Genomic DNA, 18,315 nt, shown 5'->3' with positions numbered 1-18,315 from the left:
CTGCATCGTTACCCACATAGAAGCAAGAGATGAGAAACTACTTCACCAAGCAGAAGTTCAAACTGGCTAGCATGAACACACAGTCCTGTGAAGCCTGAGACCATCCAGCCATCCCCACAGACACCAGGTTGTCTTGCTGTCATAGAGGGCATTCCCTAGGCACATGGACTTTTCAATTAGTCCTTCATCTGTGTGTAAAGGTGCCATTCCTGTGCCAAGAGGGAAAGGACGCCCAAACCAGGGCTGTGTGGATGAGAACTTTTTAGAAGCCATTGTGGTCATTCTGGAAGTAAAGAGAAATCTTTATTTTCAACAAAGTTGCCTACAAGAGATGGTTCATTGATCCATCATGAACAAGGCTCTCATCACATACAGCACCAAAAAATATATTTAAAAATTAAGAAAACACAGCCTCATCCCTCACACACGCACATCCCCTCCCAAAAGGCACACAGCCCAAACCAAAAGGTACAGAACTAAATCAAACTCAATATCCACACACAAGTTATCTTTGAATTAAGATTTACAAATTTATATATTCTTTCCTATGAAGGAACAAAAAGAGGAGGAAAAAAGAAAGAAAAGGGGTAAGGAAAAACTTGAAGGCCTGATAAGACCTAGGAAAATAAACACTGCCTGCCTGCACGATAGCAGAAAGCAAAAGAACGCCAGGGCTTTCCTACTCTGTGCACGTGAGACCTGCGTGAAAGGACACGCTCTAGCAGTGCAGCATACATGTGGCAAACCAGATCTTCTAAAGTCAGCAACACCGGAAGCACTGGGACAGTCAACTGCAGTGTGCGGCCCTCAGCACGCAGGGCATGGCAGAGGTTGGCGTCTTCCATCATGGGTTTGCCAGTGTTTAAAAAGGCCATTTCCCCTTTTTAAACAATAAGGGCCAAAGAAAATTACAGGGGGGAGAGTTCTCTACTGCAGCGGCAGATGGGCCAGTCCCAGCCAGAAGGGAACGAGTCCTGTGCTGGTTGACAGTGCTGGGTCCGTGCACAGGCTCTACTTGGGCTCCTCAATCACACCTTTGCTGAGGTCTGTCATTTTGGGATATTTTACTTTCTTCTGGTCTAGCTCATTCTGAGCCCAAAGTAGCAGTTTCAGTAATTTTGCAAGCTTGGGTGTAGACTCCCGATTTTCATAATCTAGAACAGCCTGGTTAACTTCACTCCACACCTAGGAAAGAAACACATCCAACAGAAATGGCCATACATGTGTACTAGCAGCCAAGTCTAATAATACACTTAAAGTATCTTTTTCAGACCCAGGGATAGAACCCAGGTCCTCAAGCATGTTAGGTAAGCTATATTCCAGCCCATTTGGATACTGTAAAAACACATAAAACATTGGCTAAAAGCTGCTCCAGGGATCCTAAATGGTCCTCTTCTGAAGGGGCAATTACATTTTGGTCAGTAATGTCACAATGAGGTCAGCTAAGTGCCCTGACCCTTTTAGACAAAAGTGTTGTGAGGGCTGTGAGAGACAAGAGCAACGCAGCCATGTGAGCGCCCCGCAGGCGAGCCTTAAAGAAATATCTCAAGAAGATCTTCAAGCATGGGCAGTCCTTCTAACATGGTACGGAGGACTCAGCCCTAGGAGGGAGGGATCCACCAGGGAAAAGTTCGACATGGGTCTTGAGTTTGCAGCACACATAAGGAACTAAGTTTCAGAATTAACAGGTCTTAAGCTGAAGATCCTTAGGATACCTGTTTCTAAACTGACAAGAAGGGCTTTGGATACTTACAGTCCTAATGCTGCTGCTCCCAGTTTTACAAGATAAATGGGCACAGATTAGAGGAGCTACCAGTGTCCTCCTGGATCACCCTGGCCCAGGGCTTCACCCCATCAAAGTACACGAGCCATCTTTCCACATGCGAGCCATCTTTCCACACGTCCCCTGAGTGTCCGTGAACAGAGCGTCTCCCTCACCAACCTTTACCTTTTGCCTCTGCATCATGTGGAGAAGGTCTCCAAAGGGTGACTCCTCAGGGCTATCAAAGGCCAACAAGGCCAGTGTTCGCTCCATTTCTGTGAGGCACTCTCTGCTTTCCTCCCCCTGCTCTGCCAGTTGCGTCTGTGCAAACTCCAATGCTGCTTCTGTCTCACGTTGACGGATAAGCTCAATTAAGTGCTGTTGCTGGTCAATAACAAAGACAGACAAGTTGAGCTAGCACACACCCTTGTGGGTGACACCCAGGATGGCCAACAGCAAAGACAGCCAGGCTTGGCTGGCACACACCAAGATAAACACTTGGCCTCAGTCAAGTTTATCTTATGGAGCTGAGGGTGTAACTCAGGGTTAAGGCACTTGTTTAACATGCAGCCAAGGCCCTGGGTTCTGCCCATACAACCGCAAAAAGAAAAAAAAGAGACATTTCAAAGGAAAGGCTTTTCTGCCATCTCCAAGTTAGGGCATTTCCATTTTAAAAGCAAAAAAGAGACATTTCAAAGGAAAGGCTTTTCTGCCATCTCCAAGTTAGGGCATTTCCATTTTAAAAGCAAAAAGGAGAGGTTGGTGACACTGGTGCAGTAAATGCGTCTGTTGTGCCAAATATGTTGGTCTCATTGATCCCCAGAACCTGTGTTAGGACAGAGAAAGTGGACTCCCAGAATTGTTCTCTTACTTCCTAGTTCTCTCTCTCTCTCTCTCTCTCTCTCTCTCTCTCTCTCTCTCTCTCTCTCTCTCTCTCTCTCTCTCTCTGTCTCACACAAACACACACACACAACCTTTACAAAGCAATTCGTCTCTATAGTACATAAAGCAGCAGTTACCTCAACGCCTGCTCCTTTGCAACACCAAGCAACGTTCTACTAATACACAACAGCCAGTGTCTCTCTGAGCCATTGCAAACAAGTCTACCTTACCGAGCATCCACACCACACCCTAAACTCACCTGCAGGTGGAAGTAAAGATACCGGTTCGTGTCCAGGAGCTCTGGGTGGAGGCTGTTGATCAGGGCAATGGCCTCCTGGATCTGACCCTTCAGAATCATCTCCCGAATCTTGATTCGCTCATCAAGTGTTTCTAGGTCCACGCTTGGCTCGATCCCAGACTCCATTCGAAACTTCTCTGCTGCTTCCTTAAATCCCTCTGAAAAGAAAACTGCCTTCACTGCTAGGAAAGATAACCAGGAATTCAGGCTTTGTACCTCTAGAGAGCCCACCTACCATTAAGTGAACCTACAAATAAATGACACTTTCCTAGGGCCTTTTTAAAAGTTTTTTTTTGTAACTATTTTTGCGATTAATAGTCAATGCTCTTTCTTTTGCAGCTACCCACAAAGCCTGGTCTCAACTGGAGGTTACAGACTGCTGGGCATCGTGTGCTGTGACACCATCAGGGCAGGGGTTATAGGTAGGATGCCGGAGCAACGGGGCCAACTCCAGGTGAGGCAGACCCGGTGCTGGATCTTCACAGGGCCACTGTGCTTTACTCACAGGTAAAGCCAGGTGAGGCCAACGTTTCTGTAGCCACTTTCTAAGAAATCTGAGCAGAAGTTAATAGGAGAGGTGCAGGAGGATAAGGATGACTGGGAGACTTCCACTCCTCGATTTTGAAAACCGGGCAGAAGGACAGCTGACTCCCACCCCAGCCGGCACTGACCTCCCCTACAACAGGAGTTGTAGCTGTTTTCCTGCATATTCCCACTCATTTTCTCCCCTCCCCTGTTTTAGAGTTGGGCACGCCTAGAAACAGGCTAAAAGATATCAATTATTTGGACTTTAAATCTTCTCCCAAACTTTTTTTTTAAATTTTGAGACAGGGTCTTGCTGTACAGTCCAGGCTATCCTAGAATTCAGAATCCTCCTGCCTCAGCCTTCTGAGTCAGAACACTCTTAACGATCATGAAATGAAGGCTTACCTATAAACCTGTCAAAAGCCAAAAAAACCAAACCAAAAAAAAAACCCAAAAACAAACAAACAAACAAACAAACAAAAAACCGATGTTGCTTTAAGATCTCAGAGATCTGGAACAATTATTTATCGACAGGAAAAATATTTTTTAGGGAGTAGGGAAGCTGAGAAAAGGTCTCACAGGGCATCCCAGGCTGGCCTTGAACTAACAATCTGCCTCAGCCTTCCAAGTGCTGGGATTATGTGTGTGACCCACACAACCTTGGGCTAGAAAAGGCCATCTTTAACATGTCAATTTGATTTACAAATAACAAGTAACATTGTGTTTTTTTTTATGGTTTATCAGCATAAACTAGCTTTATTACTTGCTTCAGAGGTAGAGGGCTACTTATTTAAAAAGGGAGAGCTATGGTCAGGTGGTGGCGCCCTCACGGCCGGCCTTTACCTGTGACTAGGTAGTTCATGATGAGGCGGTTCATGTCTGCTCGTTGAACATGTAAGTTATTGAGCTTTTCCATCCATTCATCTTTGGTTATTTCATCGGGTTTTTCTGCGTAACTCATTATGATTTATTTCTACGGGAAAAAGACACAACAAGTGAGTAAGAATTGTATGCCCACCGTAATCCTTTCAGAAAATAAACAGCAATGTAGTAAGAAGTGAAAGAGTAGGAGGATTAGGAGTGAACCCCACAAAGTTATCCGCCCATGAGGGTGGGGACAAGTAAATTAGCACAGGTAGAGATAAAATGAAGTGAAAGGAAAAAGGACCTCCTCTTTTGGAAGCCGGCCATGCTTCTAACTCCCAGCTTGTGTGACTCTCTCTCTCTGGTAAATAAATATAATGTATTCCCTATAGCATTGACTTAATCATTAGGACACTTTTAATTTTGAAAATGACAAGCAAAAGAGGTCTGAGAAAAAATATATATATATCTGGGTAAAATCAAGAAGGCTAAGGGCGGGAAATATGGTTAATGAAACAGAGTCAAAAGTCTTAGAATGAAGACATCAGATTGTGTCAGATAGAAAAGCCACCAAAAGCAGGTGGCTAGTTTTGAAGCTAGGTATAAAGAGGAGTCACTGGAGAGCTACAGACTAAAAACTATTTGCTATCATGTGGAAAAGGAGGCAGCAACCACACAGGTGAAGCCAAGGGGAGTCTTAGTGAAGAATAGTAGGAGCACACAGGCCGTAAAAACAGAGCTCCTTACAAGGTGGCACACGATGCCCCCCTGCAGGCAGCGACTGTACCCCTGCACCTTAGGGAAGTTCTAACGGCAAAAAACGTGGACACCACTTCCCAAAACGTTCATTCGACTGCCTGAATAAAGAAACATCGACACAGTGGTGACTCGCCCAAACCCTTGGTTAGGTGCGTTCTGAGTCTGGAATTCTGCAATTTGCACACAGATAGGATGGCAAGAGCTCCGCTCTGTTTTATGTATGACAGCCTCTCCAGAGACTAGGGAGCACGGTACAAGTATGCATCATCTATTTGATAATACACGAATATTCACACTTCGGTGTAGAGGAAACTAAAAGACATTACCAAGTTTTGCCAACAAATAGGCTTTAAAAAACTCAGTTGGCTGGGTGTGGTGGCACACAATTTTAATACCAACGTTTGTGAGGCAGAGACAGGTGAGTCTCTCTAAATTCATAGCCAACATAAGCCTCATCTACATTAGACTGTAGAAGGAAATATGGTTGTATATCACTTTAAGAAAACACTGAATAGGAAAAACAAAAGTTAAAACCAGAGTAGGAGTGTTACCTGAGTTTTGCAAAAATCAAACATGAAACGAACTCTTTGTGTAGCCCTGGCTGTCCTGGAACTAGCTCTGTAAAGTAGGCTATACTAGAACATACGCAGATCCACCTGCCTCTGCCTCTACCTCCCAAGTACTAGGATGAAAGGCGTTGCGCCACCACTGCTGGGCAAATAGTCAGTACTTTTAAGCAGACATGGACTCTGACAGGAATCGTTTCATGTGGGGGAAGGCAGGAAGGCAGAGTCACGGAAGGCAGCTGGGGTAGCTTTGGGAGCACCAGCTGGACTGCTGTCATACTTTGTCACTGACATATGTAACTCATGGATATTACTTTGCACTCTGCAAAGGACAAGCTAATTTGCTTTAACAAATCATAAAATCGAAAGACAGCTCTGGTTTCTGGGCTGGCAATGGCGTGCATGCACGGTGGGGGCAGCTAAGCAGTCCGACAAAGAGACATCCTGGTGCTCTCATAGAGGACAGCGGGAGATCAAGCTCTGGCCTCCAAATCAACGGCAGCTGTAGCTGGACCCACTGTGAAGGGACCAGAGAAAAGGAGAGTGCATGGGCAGCCAGAGGCTGGAGGTTTCAAATGTCAGGCCTTAGAAATGGGACCACAAGGACGTGGGAGAGACGCAGGTAGAACAGGTTGGAGGAGCAGGGCAAGTCTCGGTGCAGGGGACTCTGGCAGTTGGGAGAGGTGTAGGTCTCTGGATCACAGGCCCTGGGACCCACGCTGGGAACAGTAATTAGGGAAACACATGCATGTACACACTGGAGGGAAAGTTATCTGGGAGAGAGAGACACACAGAGACAGAGAGACTGTGTGTGTGTGTGTGTGTGTGTGAGTGAAACCAAAACACACACGATGCTAGTTTCAAGGCCCACTTTCGGAGACTGTGGGCAGGGAATGCAGAGGGCTTACAATTTGAGGCACCTCGCGACTTCCAGTTCTGGCGGACTAGGGAGGCCCTGGCAGCCTGAGGTTGGTAAGCAGGGGAGGCGGGGCTGTCATAGGACTGTGCCTCTCCGCAGCCACAGGATTAACAGCAGAATAAACCCCGATTCAACTTTTATTTCCGGATACACAGGTAAGCGAAAAAACACTGGTCTGGGAAAACGCCCCTCCCCGCCTCTCCCACCCAATGAAGCCCCCTTTCCTCTCCATTGCCATTCAGTCCGAGGCAGTTCTCCAGCAAGCAGGAGGACTGCGCGGACAAGGGACCCGGCGACACAGGGTTTCTGTGGGATCCAGTGACACCCCCCCCTCCAGATCCAGCCATCATCATCACACGGTCGACAGGGAAGCACCCTAAGCCCCCGAGGACGACTTCCAACCAAGCGACTGCATCTTCACCATCGGGCGCCCGCTTTCCTGCCTGCGGCTCTCACCACAGAGACACGGGGACGCGCGCGGTAAACTACTCCGGTCCCGGCAGCGGCACCCGTGCAAACGGAGCGCAGCCTCCAGACCTCCCGCTCCGAAGCAGGCAGGGCCGTGCACGGCAGGACCGACTTCCCCGACGCCGGCTCCCGCTGCAGGCTCCGGATACCCGGGGCAGGACAGCCTGGGCGGCACGGGGGCCATTCCCCCCGCCCCGACCTCTGACCTCCGCCCACCCCGGAGCCCCGTGAGGACGCTCGGCACGGCTGCCCGGGGCCCGCTGCGGCCATCTTACCGTGCGGATCCCGCCTCCCGCGCTCCCGGGGCCGGGGAGGAGGGGCGGCGGTGACAGCGGGAGAGAGAGAGATATATAGAGAGAGACAGAGAGGAGACGGAGGCAGGGCCGCGGCGGAGGCGGGGGCGGGGCGCGAAGCGGAGGCAGACACACCGGCGTCTTCTCCCCCCCCCTTCTCGGACACCTCTCGCGAGATCGCGAGGCCTCGGAGATGCGAACCGGCCACCAATGGAATCCTCTCGCGAAGGGGGCCTTGTGTGGGCGGTCACCGGACGCTGGGACCTCGGCTTCCGGTCCTGCGCCTAACCCTTCGGCGGGGCCCTAGCTCAACCTACGGGTTGGCGCGAGAGTCAAAAGGCCCCGTGTCCCTTCTGCGCAAGATGGCTGCTGCGGGGGCGTCTGCGTACTGAGTGCTAGCGCGGGGGATGGAGACCTGTAGGCTGAGTTCGAGGCAAAGGTCCCAGCTCTTTTCTCGTTTTGGTTTCTCGCTCCCTGTGAGGACGTGTGTGAAGCCGGGGGGAAGGAGGAGGGAGGAGAAGTAGGTGTGTGTGTGTGTGTGGGGAGCGCGGGGGATGCGCGAGGGAGGGCATTCTCCGGCCTGCAGTCCCGGTCGGGCTCTAAGTGCCGAAGGCAAGGCCTCCTCCGGACGTGAGCGGGCGCCTAGGAAGGCTCTTAACTCCGCGGACGTTATAATCGAGGCCGGATCAGCGTCAGAACAGCACTGCCTAGGGAGCTGGAGAGCGCGGACCGCGGAGGCTCCTGTTCCTGGGGGCGTTCTCGAAGGTGACTCCTTGGTGTTGGGGCTCCCCGGGATGGGAGCAGGCACGGAAGTGACACTCCCTGCTTCCTGAGGCACCCGCGGAGCGGATCCACGCTTCACAAAGCGCTCACGGTGGGGGACTCGCTATCCCCCCGGTTACGGAGGGACTTCCTGCTCTGGGGGCGCTCACGGAGTGTCTCTGCTCTGAGCTGCGTGCGGTGGGGGGAACCCAGCTCGAGACACCGGCGGAGGAGGGACCCCCGCGCCCTGGGAGTCGTGGTTGCTCCTTGCCTTGGGGATAGTTCTTAGAGCTTGCAGGAAGGGCTTTGGGAGGGGGTAGCTGGGAGCCCTAGGAAACTGCGGGCGGTAGTTGGCAACTAGGTATTTGCATGTTTATGTGCTTTTTGTCTAGCCAGGGAGATTGCGAATTTAGTCATTGTAATGTAAATGTATTCTGGAATGCTTCTGGGGGGGGTAGGAGGGGAGGGATGTTGGGCATCCTGCGCTTGAGGTAGTTGAGAATGTGCTTGCTTCAAAATGAACCGAGTTAGCCAGGTTGATGGTGAGAAGAGCCTGTAATCCCCGTATTTGGGAGGCAGAGAGGCGGGCGGGCCTCGGTGAGTTAAGAGGCCCTCCTGGTCTACTGAGCGAGTTCCAGGACAGCCGATAGGGCGGTTCACACAGAGAAACCGTGTTTTAAAAACAAACAAAACAAAAACAAAAGGACAGAGCACAACAAGCTGCGACTTAAAAAAGAACCGAGCCTAGGGAAAACGATTTCTTATCAGCGAAAGTAAGTCCAGTTCAGCAGATGTGTCGGACAATAGCCACACTGGCCGTCTACATTTTCTACTTAACTACACACGCTAAGTCTGCAGCTCCAAAGTTCTGACCAAAGCTGTTGAGGAAGTACATTGTACTTCGGTAAACACTTCCGTGCTGCTGAACCCTGGGTAAAGTGTGCAAGGAAGGAGGCCGGTTTCCCAAAGAGAGAATGGTTTAACCTCTGTGGGTGATGGGTTAGCCGTGTTTGCTGCAGTCCGCTAGTCCTTCGTACAAACCGACTTCTGTCTAGGGTTCCGTCAGTGCCTTTTGCTCAGGTGATAATTTTTTTTTAAATTTATATTTTGGATGTTCCAGATAGTTTCTCTGTGTATCCCTAGCTATTCTGGAACTTGAGGACTTGTTCTGTAGACCAGGCTGATTGAGGACTGACAGAGAGATCCCGAATGCCTCTGCCTCTTGGGTATACTGGATTAAAGGTGTGCGCCACCATGCCTGGCAAATTTTTTCTTTTTTTGTTTTTGTTTTTGTTTTTTGTTGTTTTTTCGAGACAGGGTTTCTCTGTGGTTTTGGAGGCTGTCCTGGAACTCTTGTAGACCAGGCTGGTCTCGATCCGCCTGCCTCTGCCTCCTGAGTGCTGGGATTAAAGGCATTTGTCACCAACGCCCGGCTGCCTGGCAAGTCTTTTTTGTTGTTGTTTTTTGCTTTTCGAGACAGGGTTTCTCTGTGTTGTTTGGAGGCTGTCCTGTTACTCGCTCTGTAGACCAGTCTGGCCTGGAACTCACAGGGATCCGCCTGCCTCTGCCTCCTGAGTGCTGGGACTAAAGGCGTGTGCCACCACCGCCCGGCTCTGGCAAGTCTTAAAAAAGAAAGAAATTTGGCTGGATGAGGTGGCACGGGCCTTTAATCTGATCTGCATAGAGAGTTCCAGGTCAGCCAGGGCTACGTAGAGAGACCCTGTGTCAAAAAAGAAAGGTCTGAACTGCATGGTGGTGGCGCGCGCGCGCGCACACACACACACACACACACACACACACACACACACACACACACACACACACACACACACACACACACACACCTTTAATCCCAGCACTTGAGAGGCAGGCGAATCTCCGAGTTGGAGGCCAGCCTGATCTACAGAGCAAGTTCCAGGGTGGCCAGGACGACACACAGGGATGCCCTGACTCAACCCCCCCCCCACAAGTGAAACTTTTTCGCATGATTTATTTTTGTGTGTGCATGCCCGAGCATGTGGGTATGGAGGCTGTAAAAGCCAAGCTCTACTTCTGAAAGAAGAACGAGTGATCTGAGCCCTTAATCCAGCCTGGAATTTTATTTTCTGAAAGACAAGGTCTTGTGTAGGCTGTGCTGGCTTTAAATCTATGTGTAGGCAAGAACCGACAGTGAATTTATGATATCCAACCTGTACCTCAAGTGCTGGATATCATAGATTATGGATTTGTAGCAGGCTTTCTTGGACCACCAGCCTCCAAATCATGATACAAACCTATTAGTTATGAACACTTGGTCCTAGCTTAGGCTTGTTTATAGCTAGATTAAAAAAAAACTTAAATTAACCCATTTCTATTTATGCTACCCTGAGCTTGTTTACCTCGTCTATGACCTGTCCATTCTGGTTTTCTCCTTCCTCTGTGTCTGGCTGGCCTCCCTTTTCTCTCTCCCTGACAGCCCTGCCTAACCCCTTCTGCCTGCCTAGGCTGTTCAGCTTTTTATTAGACCAGTCAGGTGCCTTAGGCAGGTAAGGTAAAACAGCAACACATCTTTACATAGTTAGACAAATGGTCTATTCCACAACGTAGATTTATGCCACTACACCCAATTAATGTGGTGCTGGTGATTGAACTCAGATCCTAGTGCAGACGAGGCAAACAGTCTACCAGCTAATTATATCCCAGTCCTGATCTATTTGCTGATGAGACTCAAGTCAGTAAATCCAACAGCAATCTTTAAAATTAATATCCTAAGCCGGGCAGTGGTGGTGTTTGGGAGGCAGAGGCAGGTGGATCTCTGTTCGTTCGAGACCAACCTGGTCTACAAGAGCTAGTTCCAGGACAGCCTCCAAAGCCACAGAGAAATCCTGTCTTAAACAAACAAACAAACAAAAAATAGTATTCTAATACACCATCCAGAGTTACTAATTTGACACTCAAACTCAAATGCTGAAGAATGACTCTAGGAGAGTGTTTTCAAAATTAAAAACGTTTGTTTGTATTTTGGGGGTGGGGGAGACAGGGTTGAAATCTGCCTGCCTCTGCCTCCCAAGTACTGGGATTAAAGATGTGCATCGATACATCTGACCTCTATTATATTTCTATAAGAGCATCAATAAACTGTAAAGCAAAACATTGCAGTTCATAAAGAGCAGTAGTCTTAAATACAAGCAGGTTGCATCTGTAGGTGTTGATAGCTCGGTACTTGCTGTTCTTGCTGGGTAGTTTGATTCTCAGCCCTCACATCTGGTGGCTTATAACCACTTGTAATTCCCCCTCCAGGGAATCTGATGTCTTCTTCTGAATTCTGGGCATCTGCACTTATGTGCACAGACACATATACACATACAGTTTAAAACAATAATAATAAATCTTTAATAAGAACCAAGACAGTAGTTGATCAGTGCAACATGGGTAGACCTTGCTAGAAACACGTCAGATACGTTACATGCTTGATTTTGATTTATTTGTTGCATGCTTAGAAGCCTATAACTGTTGTCATTTTTTTTAATGATCTGCCTCCCCATTTCAGGTATGCAACCCCATATAGGAATAGGATTGCAACTCACAGTTTGAGGAACTGGGTTCTGGAGCTAGAAAGTGGCTTGGGGGATTGGGCTCCCTCGTGTGACCCCCATGAGCACTGTTGATGCATGCAGCACACATCCATACATACGCAGGCAGAGCACTCACACGCATAGGCATGGTAGCGCATGCTTTTAACCTCAGCACTTGGAGGCAGAGCAGTTGGCATAGTGAGTTCTAGGTCAGCCAGGGTTATGTAGACACCTTGTCTCAAAGGAGAAAAAAATGGGTTCTGAACTGTTTTTTTTTTTTTTTCTTGGCTCTCAACCCCATGTTGCCAATGCCTTGTATCATGATTCCCTAAAACCATAAGGTTCACTGTGCTGAGGAGATGGCTCAGTCAGTGACATGCTCAGTACACAAACATAGGGACCTGAGGTCAATCCCGATTTTACAAAGACTAGCACTGGGGCTTCTGTCTGTAATTCCAGTGCTAGGAGGCAGACATGAGAATCCCTGAGACTTCTGGCAAGCCCTCCTTTGTGAACTGGTGAGCTCCAGACTCAATGAGGGGTTATTCTCAAAAGTAAGATAGAGGTTGAGGAAGATGTCCACCAACGTTAACCTCTAGCCTTCTGCCTGAGTGCACATGTGCTCACACAAAGGTTCTTGTGTAGTGGGCATCTCAGTTAATAAACGTATCCAGTACTTTTTAGGTGCTGTATGTGAATCTGCTGAGTAGATGGGGAAATATATGAGTGACTAGTACTGATGCCCTTCCCGAAGATGAATACTAGCAAAGGGACAAGGGGGAGAGGGTTTGAAGACAACAGCTCATTCTGCTTTTTCTTTGGGGGTGGGTACACCCAGGAGTGCGCAAAGACCAGAGGAGGTGGCCTGTAGTCTCTATCTCCTCACCCCATTTCTTCAGGCAAGGTCTCACTAAACCTGAAGCTAGGCTGGTAGCCAGCAAGCCCCATCAATCCTATCCGCCCCCCCCACGTAGTGCTGAGGTTACAGGCACATGCTTAGGTCTGGCTTTTTATGTGGGTGTTAGGGATTAGAACCCAGGTGCCTCTGCTTGAGTAGCTATCTTCCAATCTCTGTAAGCCAGCTTTTGTATGCTAGACTTTGAGGTGCTTTCGAGTTTGAAGTACAAAAGGTAAGGTTCTGGGGACCAGGCTAAAGGGTAGATCCAGATGGAGTGGAGGTGGGTTTCTGCAGTATGTACGGAACAGATATGGTAGTGGAGTAGAGCCATGAAGACCTATGTGCAATGGTACTAAGGACGTAGGAGAGTAGGAAATAGGTGGGCATGTACAGAGAGACAGCCACACTGGCTACAATCTGGAACAGTTTCCAGACTGACAGAAATGCCATCAGCCTGGTGGATTTATTAACTAGCCAAGCTTCCTGTGTGTGAGAGGTGGACTTGGGAAGAAAAGTCATAAGGTTTGGCCCTGAGGTAGGTCAAAGGTACCACTACCCTATGGTCAAAGGTACCACTGTTCTCCAAGCCAAGGCACGGATTTAAAGTTGTTTTATTGTGAAAGTAGCAGTTCTCAAGCCTGGCAATGATGGCACACGCCTTTAATTCCAGCACTTTGGAGGCGGAGACAGGAGGATCTCTGAGTTTGAGGTAGGTCAGCCTGGTCTATACGAGTTTCAGGACAGTCAGGGCTACATAGAGAAACCCTGTCTTGAAAAAAAAGAAAGAGTAGTAGTTCTAGAGAGAGGAGCTAAAAGTACATGGTCTGGAAGAACTGGTGGGTGACGTATCAAGTATTTGCTTGCTGCATGATACTGGGAACCCGTGTAAAGGCGGAAGGAGAGAAGACTCCAGACCACACCTATGCTGGTGGTGTGGGTGTACACATACCACAACAATAAACATTTTAAAATAAAATTTGAAAGAACGTGGCGGTGGCTCAATGGTAGAGCACTTGTCTGGCACAGACGCATCCATAGTGGGCTCAGTCTCCGCACTGAGTAAATAATCCAGGAGGGGAAAGCACTCTGAGGATAAAATACAGAGCAGATGCCAGCATGCCAGCTATGTCTTACAGGATGACTTTTCCCGCCTTGAGACTGGGTCTAACTCTGTAGACCAGGCTAACCTTGAACTCAGACCACCCTGCCTCTGCGTTCCAGTTTCTGGGAGTAAAGGTGTGTGCCACCAGGCATGGCCAGAACTGCCTTGTTTCTGTGGATACTTTCTTTGACTATTCAACAACAACAAAAAATAAATCCTGATGTTCTGGAGTCCTTGGCTTCTGTAGAAAAGATATGCAAAACAAAACGGCTTCACATTTACTCCTTCTGTTGGAAGGAGGTAACTTTTTTTGGGGGGGGGCAGTTTCTGAGACCAGGGTTTCCCTGTATTGCTTTGGAGGCTGTCCAGGAACTAGCTCTTGTAGACCAGGCTGGTCTCAAACTTAGAGATCCATCTGCCTCTGCCTCTCTAGTGCTGCAATTAAAGGTGTGCTCCATCACCACCCAGGAGGAGGTAACTTTTGTATTTGTAACTTTTCCTTTCAATTTCAGGGAATCTGGCACTGTCTTCTGACTTATTTGGGCCCTAGGCATACATATACATACATACATACATACATACATACATAACACTTATACACATGAAATCTGAAAAAAATTATAAAATTATCATTGACTTATCACCTTTATAGGTAGATTTGTATAGAGTATGTTCTCTGGACACAATAGTGTGTTTCTTTTTTCTTTTTTCTTTTTTTTTTTGAGATGGGTCTCAGTGTTTCCCTGTCTATGTAGACTAGGCTTCAGAAATCTGCACCACACACCTGACTGGTTTTTGTGTTTTGTTGTGTGTTTATTTGTTTTAATATTTATTTTTGATTTTCAAGACAGGGTTTCTCTGTAGCCTGGCTATCCTGGAAGTCACTCTGTAGACCAGGCTAGCCTAGAACTCATATCCACCTGCCTCTGCCTCTCCAGTGCTGGGGTTAAAGACATGCACCACCACTGCCTTGCTGGTTTTATTTGTTTTGTTTTTAAAGACAATGTTTCACTATGTAGCCAGAGCTAGTCTGGAACTCACTATCTTCCTGCCTCAGTCTCCTCAGTCCTAGTAATAACGTCAAATGTCACCACACCTGGCTACAAAGTCTGTGGATTGTTTTCTTGGCTCTTTTCTGTTCTGCCATTACCCTGTGCTCTGTACTGTGATGGTTGGTGGTGCTGGTTCTCAGCTGTGTACGGGTGTAGCACTGCCGTATAAAGATCTGCTGCAGAGAGGAACCCAAGGCTTCTGCTTTGCTCTGTTTTGCTTTGCATGAAGCAGCTGGGTTGTTCAGTGTTCAGTGCTGTGCAAGTAAATGTATTATCTAAAGGGAGTTCTTGGGCTACCAGATCACTTATGCCTAGCATGTCCCTAGTGTGGCTCTGGGTTCAATTCCCAGCATTTCACATAATAAAATGAACTAGAAGCTAACTGTTGATTTTTGGTTCTTAGATTAATTTTTATTTCATGTGTATGAGTGTTCTGCTTGCATGTATGTGCACATGCAGTGGGCGTCTGGGTGGAACTGGAGTTAAGGATAATTGTTTGCCGCCTTTGGGATGCTGGGAACTGTCTTCTGTAAGAGCAGCAAGTGATCTTATAACCACTGAGCCATCTTTCCAGTTGATTTTATATAGGATTTATTTGTTTCTCAAAAAGCAAAATAAAAAAAGAAACATCCAGTGACTTAAATTTTTCTTACATATAAGAAAGCACATCATCCTTGCATATCTAGTCCCTCCCCCCAGTGACCAGTGCATCTTCTTGTTCCGTACCTGTAGACTCAACTAGCTTAGGATCAGAAATGCTCTGGAGCCAGGCTTGGTGGCACAAGCTTGTAATGTTAACATTTGGGAGGTTGAGTTCAAGGATGGCTAGGCTACATTGACAAATTCTGTGTGTATACTTACAGGCATGTACACACGGGGAGGGAAGTGTGCATCTGCACTGAACAAGCACAACGTTGTTTTGTATTCTTATTCCCTAGACAATACAGCATAACATTTATGTAGCATTTACATTGTTTTTGGTGTAAGTCATCCAGGGACTTATGTGTGTGGGTTATAAGGAAATAATTTATATAAAGGACTTGCGCGTCTGTGAATGTTGGCATCCTGGATAGGAGTCACGAACCTCCCCCACCCCCGCAATACCTCCATGAGGTATCTCTTGTGGGAATCTGCATTCTGTCTCTGTAGAATAGGAGTTTTGTTATAATAATCAGTCCATACACTTGTTTAGTTAGACTTCTGTGATGAGAGTGTGCCACAGGTGTAGCTGGCAAGTGCAGGTGCACAGTAGCACTACCCTTGTGCATAACCAGTCAGCAGGGATGAGGTAGGGACTCTCCACGGGGAGCAGGGGACTAGAGGAAGCAGGCCAAGCCGGCTTGGTTTACCTTATCTCCCTGCTGCCTTATCCTTCCTCTTGAGCCTTGATTGGTCTCAGGGTCCCCACACCTGAGACAGTTTATTGTTGCCCACCTGGGGGGGGCAGCAGTACTTTGGTTGGGTCCAGGCCCCTTGTTCTGGCTCTCATACTGTTTGAGACAAGATCTTGCTGTGATGGGCAGTCTGTGCTGGTGAGAAGCTGCCATCCTTCTGCCTCCTAAGCCATATGAGAACTTGGTAATAGACATGGGCTGAGTTGGAAAGTAGTCTTGCCTACCAAGTTTCCAATGTCTGCAGAATATCTTCAGGGCTTTGAAATTTTGAATTAGGGGTTTTAGTGCAGAATTGCATGTGGCACCATCCAAAGGATTTTATTTAGCTTTTTGTATTATACTTTAATTGTATGTGCTGCCATGGTGTCTGTGTGGATGTTATCAGAGGACAACTTGGAGTGGGGTTCTCTCTTTGCCATGTGTGTGGATCCTGGGGATCAGACTTGGGCAGTCAGTCTTGGTGGCAAGCACCTTTATCTGTTGAGCTATCTTGTCAGCCTTGCTATTCCCCACCCTTTTTAAAATTGGTCTGTGTAGTATACACATGTGTGGTGGGTGGTGTCCAGTGTCCTCTTAGGCTAAAAGCCAGCAAGCTGTAGGAACCTCCCATCTCCATCCCTCAACCCCCAACTTGGAGCCAGGGTTACAGACATTTGGCCAGGATGCCAGCTTGTTGTGTGGGTGCTCGTGATTGGGAACAAGATCTTAACTGGTGACTGTTCAGCCGTGAGGACTATTCGGTTAGTAAATAGTCCAGCTTTAAAATGTTCAGACTACAGATGTTTTTCACCAAGGAGGGTGGTCCCTATTGGAAAAGACAGCAAGAAAAGGACAGTGAGCATATAGTTAGTTGTCACATAGATGGCCACTCTAGCACAGCTACCAGAGCACACTGCAGGGTGGTTCACGGTGCCTGAGGCCACCATATGAGCTTGGGTCTTCTGTCTTCTTGGTTGTAGGTCTGAGTTCTCCATGCTTCTTCCCTGTTGTTTGCCTGGGCCTTCACTTCGGCCTGTGATGTGAGCACCCCCATTCTGCAGTTTGCACGGCTCACACACTTTAAGATGTATCCAATCTTGTCTGATTCTGTGTCTCGGGGTAGAAATTTCCCTCAACTCAGGGCAGAGTTGAGAAATCAGAGTAGACTTCTTGGCTAGAGTCAGAAAGGTGGTCTTGAAGGATCTCACCCAGGGGAGCCGAAGCAGCTTCCTACTCCACTGGGAGCCCCAGGAGTTGGCATGTAACGAAATCCTGAAAGCAAACCTACTTCATAAAGCCCCGGGGTTCTGGACGGAGCACTAGAGTGTGAGTGACGTTTTACTAGACGGGCACATCTTTATTTTTCCAAGAGGCTGAAATTAGAGCCAGAAGACTGACTTCTAAGCAGTGTGTCTGCGTGCACATGTGAATTAGAAGCTGGCTGTGTGGAGCAAAGCTGAGTGCTCAACCCTAGTGTTAATCGCTCTCAGGGCAAGTGACTAGTATTCATGGTGCTGCAAGGGAGTAGCGCGGCCTATCTCCGGTTTCCTAAAATATTTGGGGGACAATGAAAGAATGTCACTGGTTAGCACAAGGGGAAAATTCTTAAGGGGGGTGGGCTGCGACCCTCGTATTCACGTATACCCAGGCTCCTGGCTCCTGGAAGCACGGGGACGGGGCAAGGGTGTTTCTAGTACGGATTGAAGCAGGGTCAAAATCCCAGGGAATTCAAGCTGGGCGGACGCCCCTCCCGGCACCGCATACACCCTGCCTGAGGCCAAGTGAGCAGTGCGACCTGCCAGAGAGCTTTGGGGTCTTTTCTTCCTGGCTCCTCCCCAGCGGAATCGGACGCAGGTTCACCTCGAAGCACCGGTCCTAGCTGGCGCAGAGAGTTTCTAAACCTTATGAAAGGCTGGGCAGAGTACTGCCCACAGGATAGCCCGAGGGGTCTCTCGGTGGCATTGACTCCCAGTGTAGCCCCTCGCTTCGGGGCGCAGGAATCTGTCAAGCGTGTCTAAGACACGGACCTGGCGGGCGCTCCGGAGGAGCCGGGTGGCCGCGGTGGCGCATGCGTGCGGTCTTGACCGCGTAGCCGCTCTATCCTCGCTGCGTCTCGGTGGCCGGCTGGTTTCTTCCGCTTGCGGTGCGGCCTGCCGCTCTAGGCTGGCAGTCTCGCTGGCCTCCGCGCTAGTTCCGTGGCGGCTCTGGAAATGGCCGCGGGACCCCGGCGGCCGCGGT

The 18,315-nt window shown here is 48.5% G+C and overlaps 2 protein-coding genes across 7 annotated transcripts in view; one reads left to right on the top strand and one right to left on the bottom strand.

Annotated features, from left to right (window-relative positions):
* Positions 1–284: 284 nt before the first annotated feature.
* On the bottom strand, positions 285–7,468 carry Gid8 (GID complex subunit 8 homolog). Its single transcript, XM_040732853.1, has 5 exons — positions 7,319–7,468; positions 4,311–4,440; positions 2,904–3,100; positions 1,949–2,146; positions 285–1,185 (listed from the first exon to the last, which is right to left on the bottom strand). Exons 2-5 carry the CDS (start codon positions 4,426–4,428, stop codon positions 1,012–1,014), a joined length of 687 nt encoding a protein of 228 aa, XP_040588787.1. The 5' UTR covers positions 4,429–4,440; positions 7,319–7,468; the 3' UTR covers positions 285–1,011.
* A 150-nt stretch (positions 7,469–7,618) lies between these two features.
* Dido1 (death inducer-obliterator 1) overlaps positions 7,619–18,315 on the top strand; it is a 56,603-nt gene continuing 45,906 nt past the window's right edge. For 3 of the 6 annotated variants that reach the window (XM_005074526.4, XM_013116631.3, XM_040732851.1), the window contains exon 1: positions 14,632–18,313. The gene's annotated coding sequence lies outside the window, so the exon portion shown is untranslated. Of the gene's footprint in view, positions 7,776–7,812; positions 8,102–14,631; positions 18,314–18,315 lie in introns of those variants that run through there. The other 3 variants (XM_013116627.3, XM_013116628.3, XM_040732852.1) reach the window with 3 other exon arrangements.

The sequence above is a fragment of the Mesocricetus auratus genome, unplaced genomic scaffold (assembly GCF_017639785.1).
Source record: "Mesocricetus auratus isolate SY011 unplaced genomic scaffold, BCM_Maur_2.0 Super-Scaffold_100028, whole genome shotgun sequence".
NCBI classification, from domain to species: domain Eukaryota; kingdom Metazoa; phylum Chordata; class Mammalia; order Rodentia; family Cricetidae; genus Mesocricetus; species Mesocricetus auratus.
The sequence above is the reverse complement of the archived record's forward strand: the minus strand, read 5'-3'. Positions and strand labels throughout refer to the sequence as shown.

Coding starts and splice junctions, on each gene's coding strand:
- Gid8 (XM_040732853.1), bottom strand. CDS start 4,428: ATGAGTTACGCAGAAAAACCCGATGAAATAACCAAAGATGAATGGATG. Junction 3,101..4,310: donor CATGAACTACCTAGTCACAG/GTAAAGGCCGGC, acceptor TTTTCTTTTCAG/AGGGATTTAAGGAAGCAGCA. Junction 2,147..2,903: donor ATCTTTACTTCCACCTGCAG/GTGAGTTTAGGG, acceptor GTTATTGACCAG/CAACAGCACTTAATTGAGCT.